This window comes from Phoxinus phoxinus, assembly GCF_949152265.1.
Source record: "Phoxinus phoxinus genome assembly, chromosome: 10".
Classification (NCBI taxonomy): Eukaryota; Metazoa; Chordata; class Actinopteri; order Cypriniformes; family Leuciscidae; genus Phoxinus; species Phoxinus phoxinus.
In genome coordinates, this window is record NC_136885.1 from 14,760,300 (window position 1) to 14,782,623 (window position 22,324).

At 37.0% G+C, this 22,324-nt stretch overlaps 1 protein-coding gene across 6 annotated transcripts in view; it reads left to right on the plus strand.

The window, feature by feature from the left end:
- Positions 1-22,324, plus strand: part of hdac9b (histone deacetylase 9b) — a 66,309-nt gene that overhangs the window by 25,702 nt on the left and 18,283 nt on the right. The window contains exons 3-7 of one of the 6 annotated variants that reach the window (XM_079626521.1): positions 9,747-9,815; positions 17,271-17,354; positions 20,320-20,561; positions 20,670-20,820; positions 22,097-22,205. In XM_079626521.1, the coding sequence (XP_079482647.1) occupies positions 9,747-9,815; positions 17,271-17,354; positions 20,320-20,561; positions 20,670-20,820; positions 22,097-22,205 (655 nt within the window). Of the gene's footprint in view, positions 1-2,798; positions 2,947-9,746; positions 9,816-15,031; positions 15,160-17,270; positions 17,355-20,319; positions 20,562-20,669; positions 20,821-22,096; positions 22,206-22,324 lie in introns of those variants that run through there. The other 5 variants (XM_079626525.1, XM_079626522.1, XM_079626526.1 and 2 more) reach the window with 5 other exon arrangements.

A 22,324-nucleotide genomic window follows, 5' to 3' on the forward strand; every position in this document is an offset into this window, starting at 1 on the left:
CCCTTGACAATGGCTTATGTGTGTTAGGAAGGTTTCTTTCTTGCCTCGTTATTAGACACTTCCACTGAAATTCATAAAGTAAACAGAAGAAGCACTTTCTGCACATTATCTGATCCGAGCCGCAAAGTGCTCTCACTCTCTCAACCTAAATGTCCTGCAGGAAATACCAGCGGAGGCTAGACTGAGTAACCTAATAAAGCCAACTGCGCCTAAATCATCAGACGGAGCGGAAACATGCCCCTATAATACAGCCAGATGGAGATGCTAATTGGGTTTGGACCTCCAGTCAACAACCCTGATGCCTTTGGGCTTCTACGTGCTCGACCTAGTGGCTGCATGAGGATAGAGGTGGACTGAGGTGATACATTCACATGGAGAGAGATTGAGCAGGTCTTAGTGAAGGACGACATGGTAGTGAGCAGAGGAGGGAAAACCTCAGTGGGAGGAGAGCTGATGCAAGTGTGTGAGCGTGAACCTGAAATGTTGCCAGTGTGTCTGTGAGGTGTATTGCCCCAGATGAGCCAGGACCCAGGGGAGAACAGAGATTTCTCGTTTGTTTCCAGGTACACCTACAGCACCGGGCTCCTCTGCCAACGGCAACCTGGAACGAGTACATCCCGCTTATAACGCCACAAACAATTATGATGAAACTCTGAGGGGAGCACATATAGCCATGCATAAATAGCACATATGTAAACAAACACATTTGCACATGGAATATATTACCCTGTTCTTTTGTAGTAGCTCGCAATATTCCCCCCTTAGGTTATTACCGTAAACTAAAAATAAAACTGAGGTGAAAAAAGTAGTTTCTGTTATCGAACCATTTTCACACGAATCAAACCATCTTCACATGTCAGACGTGACACAATCTCATTGAATTGGTGACTAATTATTAATTTTTTTAATGTAAATTTTTTATTTTCATTTCCCTTTTATGTTTACGCACCAGGTGGTTATATTTAGGGCTAGACCTGCATGCCTATTATTATTATTTTCTAAAAATGTACATTCTCATACAAGTCACATTATACAAATTCATACAAAATAGCCACCTTGTGAAATACTGTAGTTACGTTATTCCTTTAGATCGGGTTGGGACATCCCACCTACCAAACTGGAACGGAAATCCCACTACTGTATCCAATGTAGACTAAATAAAACAAAATAAAAAAAGTAAAGTACATTTTATTACAGTTAGTTCTTATCCTGAAGCTTGTCCGGTAGTACAGTAGCTTGTCTGTGTTTGCGTGTTCCAGACAGACTGTCAGTAATGCTGTCTTCATGTGCTATTGGAATTATCATAAATACAAGTTAGTTAAAAATTGGACAAGAATGCCCTCTCAACAAGACCACTGGGAACCTTGGGGAGAACAATTGTGGTATCTTTATTTTGATGGTCCACTTTAGACATACTACTATAAATAACTTTGCAACATGTCAACTAACTCCCATTCAAATATTTGTAGACTCTCTGCTTAACACTTTATTTTAAGCAGATAACACTTGATAACACTTTATTTTGATGCTCCACCAACAGACATTCTAGGCCTACTGACTAAGTAACCTTGTCAGCTAACCCGAAGCCTAACACCTAACCCGAACCTAACAGTCTACTAATACTTTAATGAATGTTAGTTGACGTAGTTGCAAAGTTACTCATTTTTGAATAAAGTGGACATTCGAAATAAAGCCCCGATTGCAGCTGTGACTGGTATTCTTTATTCGTTTTCTCCACAACAGCTGCATCGCCTTGTCTTGTTTTTAAAGTAGTGCATATTTACATATATGAATAATCATTTGAAGCATGTTTTATACACAGCGAAAATAACCTGTAGCCATTTGGAATTAAAATTACAGAATTGTCAGCAAGTTTATATAGCTTATATAGCATATATATATATATATATATATATATATATATATATATATATATATATATATATATATATATATATATATATATATATATATATATATTTACCAATAATTAAGCAAATAATAAACCTGGAGTCCTTCATAATTCTTGTTCTTTTCGACAACAAAAGCTTGAACAAGCTTGTAATCACGACTTGAGAAATGGAAAGGACATTTTCGAGAGCATGTGAAGGCAGCATAGCCTAGTGTGGTCACATATATGCAAAAAAAAATTTGGTCCATCATCTATTTGCAGTAGGCTAGTGTAGCAAGGTATGAAGCACTGCTCACACAGAAGTCAATTTCAAAGTAAACAGGTTTCTGTCAGTCAACGCGGTGGATCCCCATAACCAACTTGAGTCCATTATGAAAATCTTTTTCCCTCACATGAAATTCCCAACTGTGAGTATTGACATTGATAGGCTATTATTGCATTTTCGGAACAACCGTGGCAGCACCTTTTGGCTTGGCTATAATTATATGGGTGTCTCCACATCAAGGTAGCCTATTGTTTATTTAGGCTATACAAAACATTATTGTCCAACAGTTGGACGCCAAACAGTAATGTTTTGTAGCGTGCACTGCAGATTTTTGCCTAAAATGTGTGAGCAAGTATAGAGTCGATTCTGATAGGCTCAATATGCTTTTATCGTTCATTAGCTGGAAAACGTTCTGAATCCTTCAGTGATTCTAACTGCATTCTTTTTCTGTGTTGTTATCATTATGGCCTTGGTATGAACTTTGCTATTCTCGTAGAATTAGAACAATTAAAACTTTACTTGGTGTGAACAGCACAGGCCTTTATCTTTCTGCATGTTACACCGTAACGCCAGTAGGTGGCGACAAGCGACTTTTTAACTCATTGAATCAGTGACTCAAACGATTTGTTCAAAACATTGATTCATTCAAAGAAACTCCGCGGTGTTCAGTGTGTTGCACTGGGACACGAGACGGTTTATCTCGCTTCGGTTTTGTAACCTTTTCTGTTGGTGGAACAAAATTAGAGAAATTAACTGGCAGTCATCAAATGTAAGTTGGCCCAATACTCATTATTACCCTATTGTTTGTTGAACAGTTGTATAACGTTACAAGCGATATCATCCTTGAAGATGTGCAGCTTTTGTTTGAATATCAGTGTGCCTGTGATGGCTTACGGCCGCGTTACAACTCAATCATATTAAAATAAAGTCGATTCATGTTCCGAATAATATTAATATTCACTCAATATTCCGAATAACATTCACTCAAAACTCAATACTATTAAAGTTTTAAGAAAATCAGGTCAACAAATATAATAACTTTGATCGCTACATCTTATTGAATTAAAAGGACTGTTATCATTATAGGCTACATCATAGGCTACCTTATACTGTCATATTCTGAGGATAATAGACTACATTAATTCTCTTTATGAATCTTTCAGGCTACTCATTTGAAGACATTCATAAAAGAGTTGTTTTTCAGGTGTAGCTAATCTCTTTTGATATTTGTTTTTAGCAATTTTGTGTTCAAAAGTACAGCTGTCTCTCTCACACATAGCCTACACCCAAGCCATTAATGAAAAAGTATAATTTCTTAGTCAGACAGTGCACGTAATCCATTTATTGGATCTAAGAATTGCAGAGAGAAAGAAGAGAGAGATAGACAGACCAAAAAAATAAAAGATACAGATCTTTGAAGCAAAGAAAAACAAGTGAGCAGACACTCTGGAACTGACACCTCCACTCCCACACAAAGTGGTCATCATCCAGTATGGAACAAAAACACGCTGCAGTCTGATCTAATTAACTAAAGAGCAATATTTGCTCACCCGGAGGACAGCTAATGCAGTGCTGCCTTTATATGGAACGAGGCGAGAGCAAGGAACCAAAGAAAGAGTGCAGAGCTTTCAGAGTAAACACATTTGGTGCCCTTAAAAGAAAAGAAAAAATGATAATGTGCCTGGACGGAAATGTATGGACATAATGCAATTGAGTCTTGTTGTACGTATGCGAGTTACTTCATGTAGTCAAATGTATTTCTAATGCAAAAGCTGTAACATATAAATCTATATAAAAACTGAACTCCATCACCCTTTGCCTGTGTAAATGCAGAGCATGATGTGGTGCCGTCTGTGATGCGACACAAAGCCCATTGTGGCGACCTTTCCTTTTGATGTGCTCTCTTGTTCTCCTTTTCTCTCTATTACCCTGTTTTGTTGAGAGCTCTCCATTTAGCTCACATTTAAATTCAGAAAACACAGGAGCTTTTGTCTGATCCAGCTCATGTCCTGGAGGTGACAGCAGTGGCCAGGCATATTTGTGTCTGTGTGTGTGTAACTCCAGCTTACACTTTGACGCTACACTTAAATGCTTTAATAAGACTAGAACGAATAAAGGCCAGTGCTGACGTGGATGAGCTATAACTGGCCCCCTGCCACTTAGCTTTTTTCCCCTGTCCATTTATCAGGGCTACTTGCTCTTTATGGACACAAATATACATACCCTTTCCTTTCAAAAACCAGCAGGGGAAGTAATGTACAAAATATCAGTGTATAGGCTATCTGTAAGTAAATGGCGAAGAGTATTTTAGATGGAGAGGAGATGGAGTCTTTGAGGTGATCTAAATCGATCACCTATGACAGACTATGAAGATGCACACTTAAAATGGTCGTTCACTCAGAAGTCACCATTTACTGACCTTCATGTTGTACAAACCTGTATGACTTTCTTCTGCGGAACAAATGTATTATATATCGAGATTATGACATCCAAAAACAACTATTAAAGACAAAAGTCAAAATTAAGTCAAATTTTTATGTCATAATTATGACTTCCTTTGGCATAATTATTAGGGTTGTGTATCTTTTGAATTTTAGCGATTCCGGTTCTGCTTATCGATTCCGATGCGTATCTATTCATTGTTTTGATCTCAATAAGGTAAAAAGTTTAAATAAAATGAAATCAAACATTTAGACATCAAACATATTTATTCTGTATTATTTAGCAAAATTATTTTGCAGCTGAATACCATGAACAAAAATGGCGAATCGGCTGTACGCCGAACGTCACGTGAACAAACGTCGGTGATATCTATGGACTTAGATAACCGGACTAGCGATCCGCTAACCTAGCTCATTATTTTTATTGTTGGTGATTTATCCTATTTAAATATCTAAATATTTATTTTATATAATAAAATATAAAATAATAAAATTCAATATTATTTTAGAATAATAAAAATAAAATAAAAACACTTTCAGATATGTGTTTTATATGCGATGGACATCGATTATGCTCATCTTTGGTAGCTCTTTTGAAAGTATCTTAAGTAAAATTATATTTGTGGTATTTATCAAAGCACATAGGCTACCTGAACCAGAAGCAATGCAAACTGTTTTATAGAATATTGAAGTTTGTTGCACATAACCCCTATTGAGTCAAAGACTATAGATGAGTTCTTTTGCGTCTTCTTGCACTTGAATGGTTTAAAATTACATTAAAATGGAAACAATAAGCAGAATCAAAATGCGAGTGTCTTATCGAATCCATGGTCCTTGGAATTTTAGAACTGGTTTTAAAGTGGAACCAGTTCTCGATACCCAAATTCAAACCATAGATTAATTAACTGGTTGTCTTGGATATTAACCTTCATGTAAAGTGCAGTTGATTTAATGTGTATGTCTGCAGTTGAAACTGCCATTAACTGACTAGCTCAGTGAGTTCATAAAGACACCAGGCTGCTGTATATATTTTATGCGCTATTTATAGATGCATGCTTATGCCATTAATTACTTGAGTTACAGGTACTTAAGCTCTTGCTATAATATTTACTAATATCAGTAAGCCTTTCCAAGCATGCTTGTTTCAAACTCCCCTTGAGCTCATCCTAAAAAAAATAATTAGCCATTATGCTTGAGGAAGTGAAACCCAACTCTTTTAATGCTCAGTGTTATGAGATGGTCATCACTGATTAGCATGATTAGCACGTAGCGTTTGGGTGACCAAATGCTTTTAAGCTTCAGACTGGGAAATTAGTTATTTGGTGGGCCTACATATACATAAACATACATACAAATATACAAAGATAACCGAGTTAAACATCAGCAAATCAACTTGCTAGGGTACTACAGTTTTCTTTTCTCTCTTTCACCAATGGTTGCAGTTATTTCTTAGAATTGAGAGATATAAGGTCAGAATTGCGTGAAATAAAGTCGCAATTGCGTGTTATAAAGTAAGCCAATTCTGACTTAATAACACGCAATTGCGACGTTATATCAAGAAATTCTGACTTAATAACACGCAATTGTGACGTTATATCAAGCAATTCTGACTTAATAACACGCAATTGTGACGTTATATAAAGCAATTCTGACTTAATAACACGCAATTGTGACGTTATATCAAGCAATTCTGACTTAATAACACCCAATTTTGACGTTATATCAAGCAATTCTGACTTAATAACACGCAATTGTGACGTTATATCAAGCAATTCTGACTTAATAACACGCAATTGTGACGTTATATCAAGCAATTCTGACTTAATAACACGCCATTTTGACGTTATATCAAGCAATTCTGACTTAATAACACCCAATTTTGACGTTATATCAAGCAATTCTGACTTAATAACACGCAATTGTGACGTTATATCAAGCAATTCTGACTTAATAACACGCAATTGTGACGTTATATCAAGCAATTCTGACTTAATAACACGCAATTGTGACGTTATATCAAGCAATTCTGACTTAATAACACGCAATTGCGACTTTATATCAAGCAATTCTGACTTTATAACACACAATTGCGACTTTATATCACGCAATTCTGACTTTATAACCCGCAATTGCGACTTTATATAACGCAATTCTGAGATAAAATTGCGAGATGTAAACTCGCAATTGTGAGAGAAAAAGTCAGAATTGTGAGATAAAAAGTCGCAATTACCTTTTTGATTTTTCATTCTGTGGCGGAAACAAGCTTCCATATATTTGCCTCATAAAGTCTGGTGATGGTGCAAAAATAACAAATATGATCTTCACGAAGAGGAAGCTTTTAATATGGTTCATCTCTATGAGTCAGTTTGTTTTACATACCAGACACGTAAAATATTTTTGTGGTGCTGGTTTGGCAAAAATTGTAAATGCTTTACAGTTCAGCTGCTTTAATGCAATACAAAGTATGGAAGTGTACTAAACTTTTTAGCTGTGATTTCTAGTAGGATTTCTACTATAAAAAGCTTACTATCATTATTACTTTCTTTCTTTCTCTGTAAGTAGTTTGTGTAAAAAAAAACAAAAAAACAAGAAGCCTAAGGCTGGTGCATTGGGGATGCATCCTAAATAGAGGCAAAATGAGATGGAAGATGAAAGTGATAAGAAATTCCAACAGAGCATCAAATTTCATGTTGGTGGAGTTGGCAGTATACTGTAAATATAACAATAGCATCAATATAAAAAGATTGCATATCTAATCGAGGAAGTGAAATATGCAAACCTGGATTTTCTGAATGGTTAATGTCAGAAAGAATCAGTTTTGTCTTAAAAAAAGTATCAGGAAAAGTTATTACAATAAAGCAAAATATGGATTAGAGTTCAGAGCAGTGATTGGGATTGGAGTGAGAGTTTTAAATAAAGTTTGACTGTCACACAGATGGCTCCCCCTGTGTGCTCTGAGCTACTAATTCATCTTAAACACATTTGGCCAGCTGAAGAATAGCAACACTGGCCTCAATATACATACCTGCTCCACAAATGACCACACACACAAACACAAGCTAAACAAATTCAGCTTAGACGTGCGTTGGTGTTTACACAAGCTAGGAAAGAATGTGTTCTCCTGAGAACTGTACTTGGCAATGAAAGTAGTTCTCGCTTAGCAATGAAATATTGCATACAGTTCACTGTTAAAAATAAAAGTTCTTTAGTGCAGAACCTCAGGTTCAAGAAACCCTGTCTTGTCAAGATACATTTTTGGCTGTATTGGGTTCTTGAGTTGCTATGGTTCTTTAAAATAAAGTTCTTGGCTTGCAGTTTCATTAATGGTTCTTCAAGACAGTGTGTTGATGTGTTTTTAAAGAACTTTGATGAAGTCAAAAGGTTCTAAGCCTCTAAGGGGAAGGTGATGAAAAATATAAGATGGGTAAAAATCCTTCAATACTTTTGCGTTTGTTCGCTAAAATATTGTTCTTCCCACCTCATATTTCCATCACAAAAGGAGCACAACAATTTTGTGAGCGAACATAAAGTTTCTCGGGAAACTTCAAAGAACCATCTAAATATAATTAATTATAATCTTAATCTCCCCCCCCCCCCCATCACTTGTCCCTCTTTTATATATCTTTTTCAATTATAAATCGAAAAACATGTATGTATATATATATTTTCATGGCTGTCAAAGTTAACATGTTAACAATTATGATATTAATCAAATGTGTTGAAGATATTTTTAAAAGTACAATAAAATAAAAAGTATATTAATATTAAAGCTGATTATTTAATTTAGAAAACAGTGTGATTTTATTTATTTAATATTTTTAAAATATGATTTCATATTTAATATAATATTAAATATTAAATAATAAATCATATTTAACATCTGTTTTCACAAATCTTAATAAACAGCTGCCTTTATATTTTGAAAACCCCTAGTATCCGACTGTAAAATATGTTTTGTTATAAATAGAGTGGATATGTATGTTGTGCCTTTGCAGTTCCTTATGCAACATGCACATTCATATTTTAATCAATACAATACACCAAGCATGGCATTGAATGCAAGATCTGAAATGCATTGTTCTCAACCTTTAATTTAGCATTTTTTTTCTCTGTGTGCGAAACACAGAAACCGTGCGAGAGTGTCAGCGCTGCGGCTCAGAGCAACAGCAACATGTCAAGCAAAATGCAGGGAGGTTATATTTATATCTGCAGGAAAAGGAAAAAAAACTGGTTGTGTGTCTTTTTATGGAGGCCAGAAGCATGATAATAGAAGAGAGATGGAGCGAGAAAGAAAACGAGAAAAAGAGATAAAGAATGACAGCATACTAAAACGGAAAGAGAGATAGACACAGAGACATGCCTTCTGGCTGTAGATGAGGGCCACAGCTGTGTTTGGTGTGGTATTTTTAAACGCATCAATGCTGCTCCAATCCCCGCACCGCGCCTGACCTATTTATAGCCCGAGCCGGCCATTGTTCTATTTCTGTCACCTGTGGGCCATGCTCTTGTTGATTCACATGCAAATCAGCCTCCTCCTCTCTGCAGCAAGCAACTTGACGGAAAGCGAGAGGGAGAGAGAGATAGAAACAGGAGCTGCAACTCTGAAGAAGCGGAGAGCCACCTTGGAGGACAAAAAAAAAAAAAAAAAAAAAAAAACCTGTTTGAGAGGGAGGGAGGACAGAAAACAGTGAATCTGACACATCGGAGAGAAAATAACAAGCAGTTTTGTCGGGACAAGAGGAAGGCAGAGCGCAGAGAGTGTGAGAGACTCTCCTGCTGATTCTCAGAGCCACTTAGGTGTCGACTGGTGGAGAAGGATCGAAGAGATGAGCAGAGCAGAGGAGGAGTGAAGCTTTTTAGTGTTAGTGAGGGAGAGCTCTGTCACTCTTCGGGTGTCGCTTAAGAGGAGGAGGAGGAGGAGGAGGAGGAGGAGGCAGGGGCGAATGTTCCTGGTCTCTTGAGAAAGAGCGAGAGAGAGAGAGACAAACACACAGAGAGAGAGACCGAGAGAAGAGGAGGGGACAAGCTGACAGCAATACAGGAAGAGCAGGGCTGGCAGACGATGTGCTGCTAACTGAAGTACTAATGCTCCAGACCATTTACGAGGCCGACTCTTGTTTCTCTGCAGACGGCATCGGGAAACACCGGCTGCCTCTGACCCCTCACAACGCTGATATGCACAACGTCAACAACTCAGGTGACTGGTTTTTAGATCTCTGTCAGTATTTCCTGTGTTGAGATAGCAAGGATCACATCCTAAACTTGTGGCAGCATCATCAAGAGAGTTTTGTCCCGCTGGGTTGCACGATTTCGAGCACTGTAAGATTGTGTTTTTGACGTTGTAATGATCTCTGAGGGGAAAGTTTTCAGGAGAGCAGCGTTCTTCTGTGGATGTGTATTAGTTGGTTTAACCTTAAACACTAAACTAACAGGGAGGCGGCTTGAGGTATGTGTAATTATCCCGCCAGACGTCATTTCGGCAGAACGGTTTGGTTATAATGGGCATGAAAGCAGAACGCGTACAGGATGTTATGCGACTTTAGCCTTTTATTCAGGAGAGAGGAAACTTCCTGAGAGAAATACGCTGTCTACATGAAAGGCGCGTTACTTTTTGCATTTGCCAAAGACAATCAACCCGTTCTATTTTTGACCTGACACTGTTTGCTGAGAGCTCGGGTCTGACATCACTGAGCGAGTGTGTGTTTGCTTTATTGTCTAAAATTTGAGCGTTACTCATTTTTGCTCTTTGCTGTTGTTTCTGACTTGCGGTTGCTGCCATAAAGCTGCTCTCACAACCTCTGACCGGTTCAGAATGTGGTGTTCTGGGAAATCCATGATATGAAAGTTGGGGTGAATTGGGGGTGGGGGGGTGTGTATGTATAATAAGAAGACAGATGGAGTCATTTCAGTTCCTGAAAGAAGGGTGGAGGGCATTGCTTCACCTCTGATTTTTCTCTCTTGCACGTATCATTGCAGAACCGCAGGAGATCGTCTGCCTAGATTTCAGCTTTGTTGCAACATAGCTGATATTTCACTGAATTTTTTAATCAGCACAAGCATAGCATAATGCAATCCCGCCGTTCTAAATATACACTGTTAGACAAAAAAAGGTTCTATATAGAACCTTAAAGGATTAGTTCACTTTCCCAAATTTTTTTGCTGATAATTTACTCACCCCGATGTCATCCAAGATATCCATGTCTTTTTTTCTTCATTCGAAAAGAAATTAAGGTTTTTGAGGAAAATATTCCAGGATTTTTTTAGACAGAATGGACTTCAATGGCAACCATCAATCCCAATGTTCAAAGAAGTTTCAAATGTCCGTCTCAGTGCAGCTTCAAAGTCTCTACACGATCCCAGTCGAGAAATAAGGGTCTTATCTAGCAAAACAATCTGTCATTTTCTAAAAAATAAAATAAAAATACACTTTTTAACCACAAATGCCCGTCTTGTACATCGTACAACGTGCGCCATGATGTATTACATCATAACGATGGAAAGGTCACGAATAAAAAAAAAAAATAAAAAAAAATTTAAACAAAGATGTCGGACGATTTTGAAGTTGGAGGAGAAAATGAGATGGAGTTTTTTCGCACTTCTCAGACAAACAACAGACAAATAACTTGGATAGATGACGTGACCTTTACGTGATGACGTAATACATATTTACGCATGGCGCATCTCTGAGATGTACAAGACGGGCATTTGTGGTTAAAAAGTATAAAAAAAAATTTTTTCGTAAATGACCGATTGTTTCACTAGATAAGACCCTTATTTCTCGACTGGGATCGTGTAGAGACTTTGAAGCTGCATTGAGACGGACATTTGTTCCTTCTTTTGAACATTGGGATAGATGGTTGCCATTGAAGTCCATTCTGTGTAGAAAAATCCTGGAATGTTTCCCTTTAAAAAACCTTAATTTCTTTTCGACTGAAGAAAGAAAGACATGGATATCTTGGATGACATCGGGGTGAGTAAATTATCAGCAAAATTATTTTTGAAAGTGAACTTTAAAGGATTCTGTCAGGCACTTCATAGATAGAACCTTTTAGGGGTTCCCATCACTTTATGGATTTAGTTTTAATTAATACATTTTGTTGTAATAAATTTTTCATTTTAATTAAATATTATAAATGAAACATAAGTTATCACTAGAAAAAAAATGAAATAACCCATTAAACATGAAAGTAATACACAGACATTTCTCTTATAGAAACTTTCTTTTCACAAAATGAGTCAAGAAACCTAGGTTCTATATATAGGCCACATTGAACACTTTTTGGGGTTTTATTAAAACCAAATTTTCGTGCAATGTGCACAAAGACGAGAAAGACTGAGCTGTCGTCTTCAATAAGGCTCAGCGGAGCAACCTGTTAGGAGGCTAAATCCAACCAACCAGGTCAGTAGGGCGTCCCGTTCCACCCATCAAAACTCTGATACCAAACAATTCAATTAATGCTCATCTGTCCAGTGAAAGCCCTTTTCAGGCATGCGAGGCATTATACAGAAGTATGTGGTTAAACAACAGCCACCCGAGTGAGGCAGGCAGGCCTGTTGCACGCTCTATGGGTCAGCTATTATTAGTATGTTATTTTCAGCTTATAGCATTAGCGTGCTAAGATTAGCCACCGTGGCGCTTCACCATCATACCATCTCCACATACTCTTAATATAACCGTACAGTGGAACAGTTATTAACAGAGAGTTTTGTCACCGTCATGTGATATGCAGTCGGGTTTAAATCTGTTATTGTTAACGAGGGTCTGCTTGTTTAAAAAAAGTCTGTTTCTTCTTTTTGTGTTTCATTTCTGTCGTTCTGCTCGATGCAAATAGTATCGCTGCCAAATTTAAATAGCCTATCTGAACTGAATAGTTCTCTTAACATTGTGATCTTTTCACTGTGTGATCAACGATCAGATGAACTGTGTTTTGGTAACCGAGGCAAATAGGTTAAGTTAAGCATTTCTTAAGAGTGCAGACTTAAGGATTTATTCTGTAACACTAACCGAGCTCAAGGAAACAGCTATTTGAAAATATGTGTTTAGAGTCGAGGCAGAAATCTGGGAGCAATGCTGCTGTCGGAAGATGTTTATTGTAATGCTAATGTGCGCTCACTGTCAGTTTTAAACCATTGAAGCTAGTCTTCGAACAAATGTTATAGTCATTCTGATTATGTGGTTTAAAGCGAACACTTTAGAGGGTTAAATATTGTGTTGAATCGAATAAATATATTGAATGAACAGGTGAAAATCATCTTGTCAGCCAGCGTTGGAGGAACATATTTATAGTTTATTTGATTTGAAAACGAAACACAGTGTCTCAAGTGTACAGAACTCATAAATCTATTCTAATACACTTGCAGCAATTTTATGCTCACAGAGCAAGAAGTCCCTTAATGTAGGTGATAATTAGTGACAATTTAAATTTGATTTGTGCAGTTTGCCATCCTTGTGGTTTTTTAATATAAAAAAATATGATAAATATTTATCTGTAGCCTTTCACTCTATGACCCCAGGTTATTTTACTTTTAAAAAATGAGTTTCGGATTATGCTAATGACAGTGATAAGCAAGTAATGTGATCGTGCGGTCTATGGAGAACTAGACAGTAGAAAATTAAACATTTTATTGGGCTGTTATTATGAATGTAATATGCAACATTATGAGTGGAATGACTCTCTCACTGATGCTTAATGTTATGGATGTGATCACATTTCTTAAACTTGAGTTTTATGTGCTATGGTGCCTTTTTATGTTTGCGTGCGTGTGTGTGTGTGTGTATTTTATAATTTTTTTCTATCTTGTTGGGACATTTTTGGTCCCCATGAGGGGAAAACAGCTCATAAATCAGTGAATTATGTTTTTATTTTTTAGAAAATGTAGAAATGCAGATTTCTTTGAGGATTGTGTTTAGAACTAAAGTTAGGGGATAGAATATACAGTTTGTACTGTAAAAAAAAAACATTATGTCTGAATTTCCCCATAAAACATGGAAACCCAAAATTTGTGTGTGTATGTTTGTACGTACGTATGTATATGTAATGAAAATATGTTTTGTTGATATATATTTCATTTAAACCCTCACATTTCTGAATAAAATATACAATGTATGTCGGGGGAAGGGGCTATTTTTAAATACAGCAGGAAAAGTAATTAATATTTTATACACTTATATTTTACCTGTATATTTTTCTGATAATTTTTTGTGTGGAATTTCCTCCCCCCATATTTATAATGCATCCAAAAATATACCTGAAAACATCTTTTTTTTGCTGAATGGGATGATCTGGATTCCCCTGTCCTGTTTTTGCTGTGAGGAATAAGCTTCTACTTAAAAATACAGCAGCGTTTCCTGCTTTAGACACGCCTGCAGCTCAGAATAACATCAGCCGTAATGAGCACTCAGTCACCGCAGCGTATACAGCCAAAAAAGCATCACCCTGTTTTTGCTAAGAAACATAAAAAAAAACCCAAACATAAAAAAACTGTTACTGACAACAGAGGTTAAAAAATAGATTTCCATTTAACTGTGCCGGAGGCTAATTTATAGGGCACCTGATTATTTTGCAGCTTGTTATCTGTACATAAACGATGCGAAGGGTAGGCGAGTCTCACTACAAGAAAGGTTAATACATGCCGCATTTGAAGCATACTAAAATATGAGCTTATTTATGTATTATTATTATTTTTAAATGCCATGAACCATGTAATTTCATTTAGTTATTCAACATTACCACTGACTCTGTCAAGCCAATTTAAACTTAAGTATATTTCCTTTCAAATAAAAAGGTAGCAAATCATTGTGACACATTTCTCCCAAAAAAAAGTGTCATGTATAGACGGTTCATTAAGAGTCTAATTTAGTACCTTTTTCACTTAACTGTGTGTGGGTGGTTTGCTTTTGTAGCTGGATGCAGCACTACAAACTCGACGCTTTGGTTATCTCTGTAATCTGTAGTCTATGAGAAATGCATTGCTCAAGGGATTATGGGAAATGTAGTACAGCAGATGTGTCACCATATCCCTTGGGTCTGGCCCTCTGGGGGAAAGGGAACCGTTTGGACACAGGCCAGGATGCTTGTCATCCCTTCCTGCTAAAAATAAAACGGGGTGCTTACGGTCTTCGAACTTGTGTTTACTGATTCAGTGCCACATCTGCACCACAATTCTCCTCTCATGTCATACCGTTCAGTTGAGAATTCATAAGTAAAACCACAACTGAAGAAGACAGTTCATGAAAGCTAAGGTGCTTGAAATTTTGTGGTGGGGGGTTAAGGGCGCGGGAGCGGGCCGCCTAGCTTACATAAATTTGACGGGGTGCTTTTATTTTTGCCCGAGTTAAAATTACCAGATGGCTCCACACGTTTGACAGTCTTTCACACATTCCCTATATTAAGAGTGTGCTCAGAAATGCAGTTATATTTAGCCCAGGTACTGCTGGTTTGCGACTCTCTTTTCAGCTCAACTGGCGTTAATACATCAACAGCTCTTCTTGGCTTCATTGCACATAATGTTCTCGCGGAGGCTCGAGGCCAAAACACAAGGTGTGAGCATGTTTTGTCTCATAACATTGATTTAGTGATGATGTCAGGTGATGCAATAATGGACCGCTTCCCACTGTACTCTCAACAAGTGCCTTCCTAATTAAAATAGAATGAAAAACACGCACGTCATTGCGGTTCTACGGCATCCAACCTGTTGCTTCATTTACTACGTTTATTTAACAATAAGTTATGAAAGCACAGTGGTTTCAATCAATATTGACCTAATCCAATGACAGAGACGGTTGATGTTCGGTTCGCTAAATGGTCTAAAACATGCTTTCTGTACTAAAAATGAATATGGCGATACTGTAGCTACTAAAACACAGCCGAACAGTGCATAAAAATCTACAGCATGGAACAACCAGCGGATCCGTGTGAACGGGGATCGTTTTGGCAACGTTGTCGCCAGTTCAGTTATTACGAGTTCAGTGTAGTGCGACTCCTGAACGAAGTGAATTGCGATTCAGGGCAACCAGTGTAGTCTGATTCACAAACGGATGACTCTTAGTGAGTCAGTTTTTTGTTGTGAATTAAACAACACCATTTTCAACTAAAAACTGAAAATTTTGATGCGTTTTTTGGCAGTTCATTTACACGACAACACCATATTGGGGGCCTGAAAACAAATTTTTTTTAAAAACGGGTTTCAAACTGCAAGTTTTTGAAAACGATACTGTACAAAAATGCGAATTTGTGAAAACAGTGATGTCATGCGCAATTTTGTGCATGTGTATTACGTGTTCGGTCTATTGGTGCGTAGTGTTTCTTTATAAAGTGACATTGCCAACTACTGGCCTGGCAGCATAATAGGCCTTCAGCGTTTTTTAGTCGTTTTTGCGGATCCGTGTGAACGGGGATATTTTTGACAATAATATAATTATAGTTAATCAAAACACTTTATTTACTATTTTTACCAGTAAATTATGGATAATTACATGCAACTCACTCTAAACCAAACCTTAACCCTACAGTAAGTACATGTGATTCATTATTATTATGTAATTACACTGTAACAGCGTCTCCTTAAAAATAAAGTGTAACCCAGTGTAGTAATTGGCTGGTTGTTCATACAAAGTGTTAAGATACACATTTTATGTTTTTTCAGTAATAAAAAAAGAAAAAAAGATGTTTACCACATTTTTTATTTGTTTACTATTGCTGTTTAATGCATAATTAAGATGCATTATTGCATAGTGTTTGTGCTTCCTCAAGAAAGCAACATATACTATAAAAAATATATATCAATAAGTTATGCCAACATTTGTTTTTACATTGCTTTAACTCATAAAAATAAGTTAAGCACTTTACTTTTTATTATACTTTTTATTATACAGTTATACAAGATTCAACTAAAATTTTTTTTAGTCAGTTTAATGTAATCTAAGTTGAAATGACTTAACTAACCAGCAACTTTTTTTAACAGTGTAAAAAGTCGTTTTTACAACAAAAAAAGTTTTTGCAACAATTTTTTTGACATTTATTAATTAATTTATCTCATTTAGCAGTGGAATTTAATTTCCCCCCTAAATATTTATTCCTAAAAAGTATTAAAAGAATGGTTAATGTAACTGTTGAGGAACCAGAACCATGACGAGTAATCTGGAATCATTCAATTCTTCACAGTTTCCATCCTTAGACCTAATAGTTCACGTTAGAAGACGTCTTTTGACCTTCGATGACGTCAAAGCTTCTCTTCCCAACAATGTGTCGCAATGATGTCACGCTGCCTGGAACAGGGTTAAGTTGTGTTATCCAGAGGGCCATTTGGTCTAACCTGGCCATTCTTAATCTCTAAACCGCCGGCTGCCCGCTGAGTTGACCTGAGGTTTCTTCACCGAGAGCTCGGTTGGATGGTCGATCAAAGTGTATCTTTTTAATGACGGTAACGGGGAGGGCAAGCAGGGAAACATAAGATAAATGAGATATCACCGTGGCGAGCGCTCCAAGCCAGCAGGTGTTTCTGAGGCTATTTTTAGCTCCATTAGGGCAGCGAGCCCAATGCCTGTGACTCATTGTAGAAGCTCATTGGCTGACGCCGTGAGTGCTGTAACAGGCTGCTCTTTGTGAAGAGCTCTCTCAAGTCAGAATTAATATTCCCCCCATCATTCCAGGATGCTTAGGGTCCTCACTACAGAGAGCCGCAAATGTCTCTTCAAGCTCTTTTCCAAGAAGTGCCGTCACGACTACAAACCAAGGTGAATTTTTGCTAAACACCCAGAAGTTGGCTTCAAACGCTTGCTTCGAGCTCTACTGGAGCTGACAGGCATAGCCGACGTGTATGAGTGTCGACAGAAAGAGGGAGCGCGTGTGTGTGTGTGTGTGTGTGTGTGTGTGTGTGTGTGTGTGTGTGTGTGTGTGTGTGTGTGTGTGTGTGTGTGTGTGTGTATTCTGTCTTATATAAGGGATGATATAATATCCATGGGTGCTCTCGGGGAGGAGACACCACACAGCGGAGCTCAATATCTGCAGGAAGAGGAGTCATTATGATGTCCCCAGTGTTGCCATGGCAGCCGGTTTGGGTGGTGGATTGGGTGTGCGTTTTGTCATAGTCTGTAAGATTGCACCACTTGCTTTTATGTTGCTATTTATAATCAGCGGGTGCGCATGCAGACATTTTTGATGATGGTGAAGAACATTATGTTCAACCAAAAAAGCATAGAAATGCTTCACCATTAATGTGTGAATTGCTGCGCGTGTCACAATAATTGCCTTGCTATGGCAACTCATTAGGGGAATATTCCAGGCTTAAGAGACACTGGTTCATGGATATAATTCATGCTTTAAAGGCTTTGCCTCTGTGTGTGTGTGTGTGTGTGTGTGTGTGTGTGTGTGTGTGTGTGTGTGTGTGTGTGTGTGTGTGTGTGTGTGTGTGTGTGTGTGTGTGTGTGTGTGTGTGTGTGTGTGTGTGTGTGTGTGTGTGTGTGTGTGTGAGAGAGCATTGAACAGGTGGTAGTGTGTTATGCCAATAACAAGCTTTCTGAGGATTAAAGATACATAGCTAATTAATCCAGTCTCTTGCATCTAGTGTTAACTAAAATCCTATCTATCTATCTATCTATCTATCTATGTATCTATCTATCTATCTATCTATCTATCTATCTATCTATCTATCTATCTATCTATCTATCTATCTATCTATCTATCTATCTATCTATCTATCTATATATCTATCTATCTATCTATCTATCTATCTATCTATCTATCTATAATCTATCTATCTATCTATCTATCTATCTATCATTCTTTCATTTATTTGTTCCATCTGTCATTCTATCTTTCGTTCTATTTATATCTGTGTGCACTGTAAATAATCATCAAATCATTATATTATGTACTGTATCTTTTTTTCTGCACTGCCTTCTTTGAGTTTTACTTACTCCCAAATCTGAACTTGAATAACTTTTCAGTAACTTGATTTATTTAGGCATTTAGTCAATTCAAATACATTGGACAAATCAATTGGATAAACATGGCAAATTAAGTTTATTTGAATAAAATTAAAAACAATCTGTTCAATGTATCTTTCTATCACAAAAGAAAATATTTTAATGAATATTTCAAGTGTTTTGTCTACATAATCAAAGACAGGGACCAACACCATTGACTTATAGCACAGACAAAAAAAAAATAAGACATTTTTCAAAATACAGTATCTTTTTTGTGTTTTACAGAAGAAAGAGAGTGATACAGGTTTTGGAGAACAATTTTTTTAAACCATATTCTCAGTTATTGATTCTGTGCAGTTTATCAGCCATTGACATTGTGTACTAAAATGCGCGTTAAAAACCAGCCATCTAGCCATCCATCATGTTGACTAAGAGGAAAAACATGTTTCCTGGCACTTGCTTACTCAAATGATCTTAAAGTGAATTGTTTTCTGTGTGGGGCTTCCTGATGTTACATCATTCCCAATTGTGTAACAACCACTTCAGCGAGTACTTTTCCTAAATGTGGAGCCTAGATTCACTGAACCATAAGTACATCTTGACTAGCCTCTCTGTAAACTTCTTTGTCTTTCTTCTCCACACCCATAGAACATTCTGTCCGTACGCGCACTTTCCAAACCCCATCTCTAAGTAATTGCTTTTCGTCTTTCAGAAGAGACACATTCTCTCATGATGAACATCTCCTCTGTGTTTCAGGCTTGCTATTGATTTTCACTGTCTGTTGGATATATATAGTTCTTGGGGCCCTAGGGGTGTCCTCTGCTTTTTGTACCCGTTGTATTACTTGTAATGAGGCACAGCTTGAAGACTACAGCAGCAATTTTCCATAATGGTGAAGGTGTGATGATGGCTCTAAGGAGGGAGAACGGTGGGGGAATAAGAGGCAGGAACACAAACATCACAACTATGTTGTGACATACATAACAAACTGTGGCACTGCAGTCTCCATAAAGACCAGAGGAGTCAGTAGAACACATTGGATCAAATCATGGCTAGTAATAACATTTGTAATTATACATGCTGGGATTCTTATATACTGCAAAAAAATAAAAATAAAATAGAGTTGCTTCACTCTCTCTACTGTATCTCTGCATGCTGAATCAGAGAAGATCCTATGGGACCATACATACTTGATGACTTTGAGATGTAGTTGGTTGCTTAAGGCCAATTCTATAACTTCATTCTATGTACTCTTTGAATTCATGTTGGTTTCATACGGTTTAGATTTTTATTTATTTTATTTTTTACATTGTAATGTCTCTAAAAATGTCATGTGGTGTAACTATCTTGTGAAAAAGTAGTAGCATATTTTCCTCATATCTTAAATACCTGTGAGTGTACACATTTTAATCACTATTTATTTTCATATTTTATATATATTCACATTATTATATTTTATATATTTTTTAAATACATTTTTCAAGGTTAAAAGTTACACCACATGACATATTATATTCTTGCCTTGTCATTAAAAAAAAGACATTTTAATGCATGTTGGTTGGACCACATTACTTTTTTGGTTGCACCACGTCAAAAAAAAAGTTTTAAAAATATTATGAATTTCAAGACCATATTTTGTTACAAAATAATTGTAATATTTCTAAAAATTGTCATACCTGATCGTTACAATATCTCTGAATGATTAATAATAATAACCCTTCAAAACATGTGAAGACATCTGTACTAAATACATTCTCACCCCTTTTTTTCTCAGTGGACATTAAGCCAGAGGTTCCACTGGCTCTTGATCCGGGCTCCCCGTTGGACTTGCGTACAGACGTTAGGATGCAGGGTTCTGCTTCGGACCCCATTGTGTGGGAAAGACAACTTCAACAAGAGCTGCTCCTCATTCAGAAGCAGCAGCAGATTCAGAAACAGTTACTCATCAGTGAGTTCCAGAAACAGCATGAGAACCTGGTTCGCCAGCACCAGGCCCAGATACAGGAGCATTTGAAGGTAACAGCACAACCCTATTGACATACTGAGTTTATACAACGCAAAAAGCGAGAAGTGAAATACAGTCTAACTAGATAAATAAATGTGAAATGAACATCTGCCTCTCAGTTGCAGCAGGAACTACATGTCATGAAGCAACAACAGGAGCAGCTGGAGAAAGAGAGGAAACTAGAGCTACAGAGTCAGGAGAGAGAACTGGAGAGGCATCGGCGTGAACAACAAGTCCTGGTCCTCCGCAACAGAGAGCGAAGCAGAGAGAGTAAGAGCTCATCATCACGATCATCACCCACACAACACTCAAACACTCCACAACCTGTCTGTGTCTAATCTCATCAAAATGGCATCAGTCAAATGACGTCTGGGTCTTTTACATGTTCAAAGTGTTGATCAACACAGGATGAAACTGACAAAAAAACAACAGAAAACGACTAGATCTAGTACGCCAGTTTAGATTTGTTTAAGAAAAATTTAACAAATGAAATTAAAAAGTAAATATAATAGAGGGTAAAAGTTCTAGAAAAAACAACATAAAAAATAACAGAGGGAAAGGTAAAGTTCATGTCTGTGTGTAATTGGATAAAATGTTGGTAAATGTGACCAATGCAACTTCGTATATATTTATATATAAGTTAAAATTTTAACAATAATGTTTACATTATAAAACAAATATGGGTGAATAAAGAGGTTACATTTTCCCTAAAAGAATACATATATTCCCAAATTCTCCAAATTGTTTATACATATTAATATATTTGTAAACCCTTTAATATAAATGGGGTTTACAACAAATATGTATAAATATGCATAAATAATATATAGAATTTGGAAGGAGTGAATATATCATTACTTCATTACAGATTGATTAAAATTTTGGGGGAAATGTGCTTATTTGTCATCTCATAGTGCAATAAAAACAAATATACAATTTGATTGGACCATTAGATAGTTATTTCAATAGACTTAATTTCTATAGGATCCCTTTTCTATACGCATGACATAATCTCTTATTTCTGTCTTTTCACTTTTAATGGGAAATATGACTGAATATGAATGTTCTGGACAGGTTTCACAAGATTGACCCATAAACAGATCAATCAGAACTTAATTTTTGCTCGTGAAGTTTGACATATAACATCCTTAAATGGTGCCTCACTCCTGCTGTCCAGAAGAGGGAGATATTCCTTCATTTGTTTAAAGGTGCTCAAAAGTATTTAGCCAATAATACTATATAGGCATCTGAACTGGAACTTTTGAGAAGAGCGTGTGGGTGAATGTGGAGGAGAGATGCTATTGTTTGAGTTGAGGCTGATCCTGCTGTGTCTGGGAGTGGCAGTAATACAATCATTTCTACTGACCTTGAAATGAAGCCAAAACTCTGCAAACATTCTTTCTGTTTACAGTGACTCTAACCAGAGACCTAGCTGAGCTCTGTCAGGAATGTCTCAGTTGTATTGCATGCATTGTAAATCTAAATATAATTTGATTAAACCCCAAGATGTTTATGATTTCTCTGTGTGCGTCTCCTGGTCTGACAGGTGCAGCGGCCAGCACCGAGGTCAAGCAGAAACTACAAGAGTTTCTGTTGAGTAAATCCACCAAAGAAGGCATGTCAAATGGGGTCCCCCAGACCAAACTGTGGTACACGTAAGTTACCTGCACAAAACTCAAACCATTAACTAGTTCCTAATTAGCATGCATATAATGAACATATTGGCTGTTTACTGGTACCAATACCTAAAAATAACCACTACAGCAACTACCTT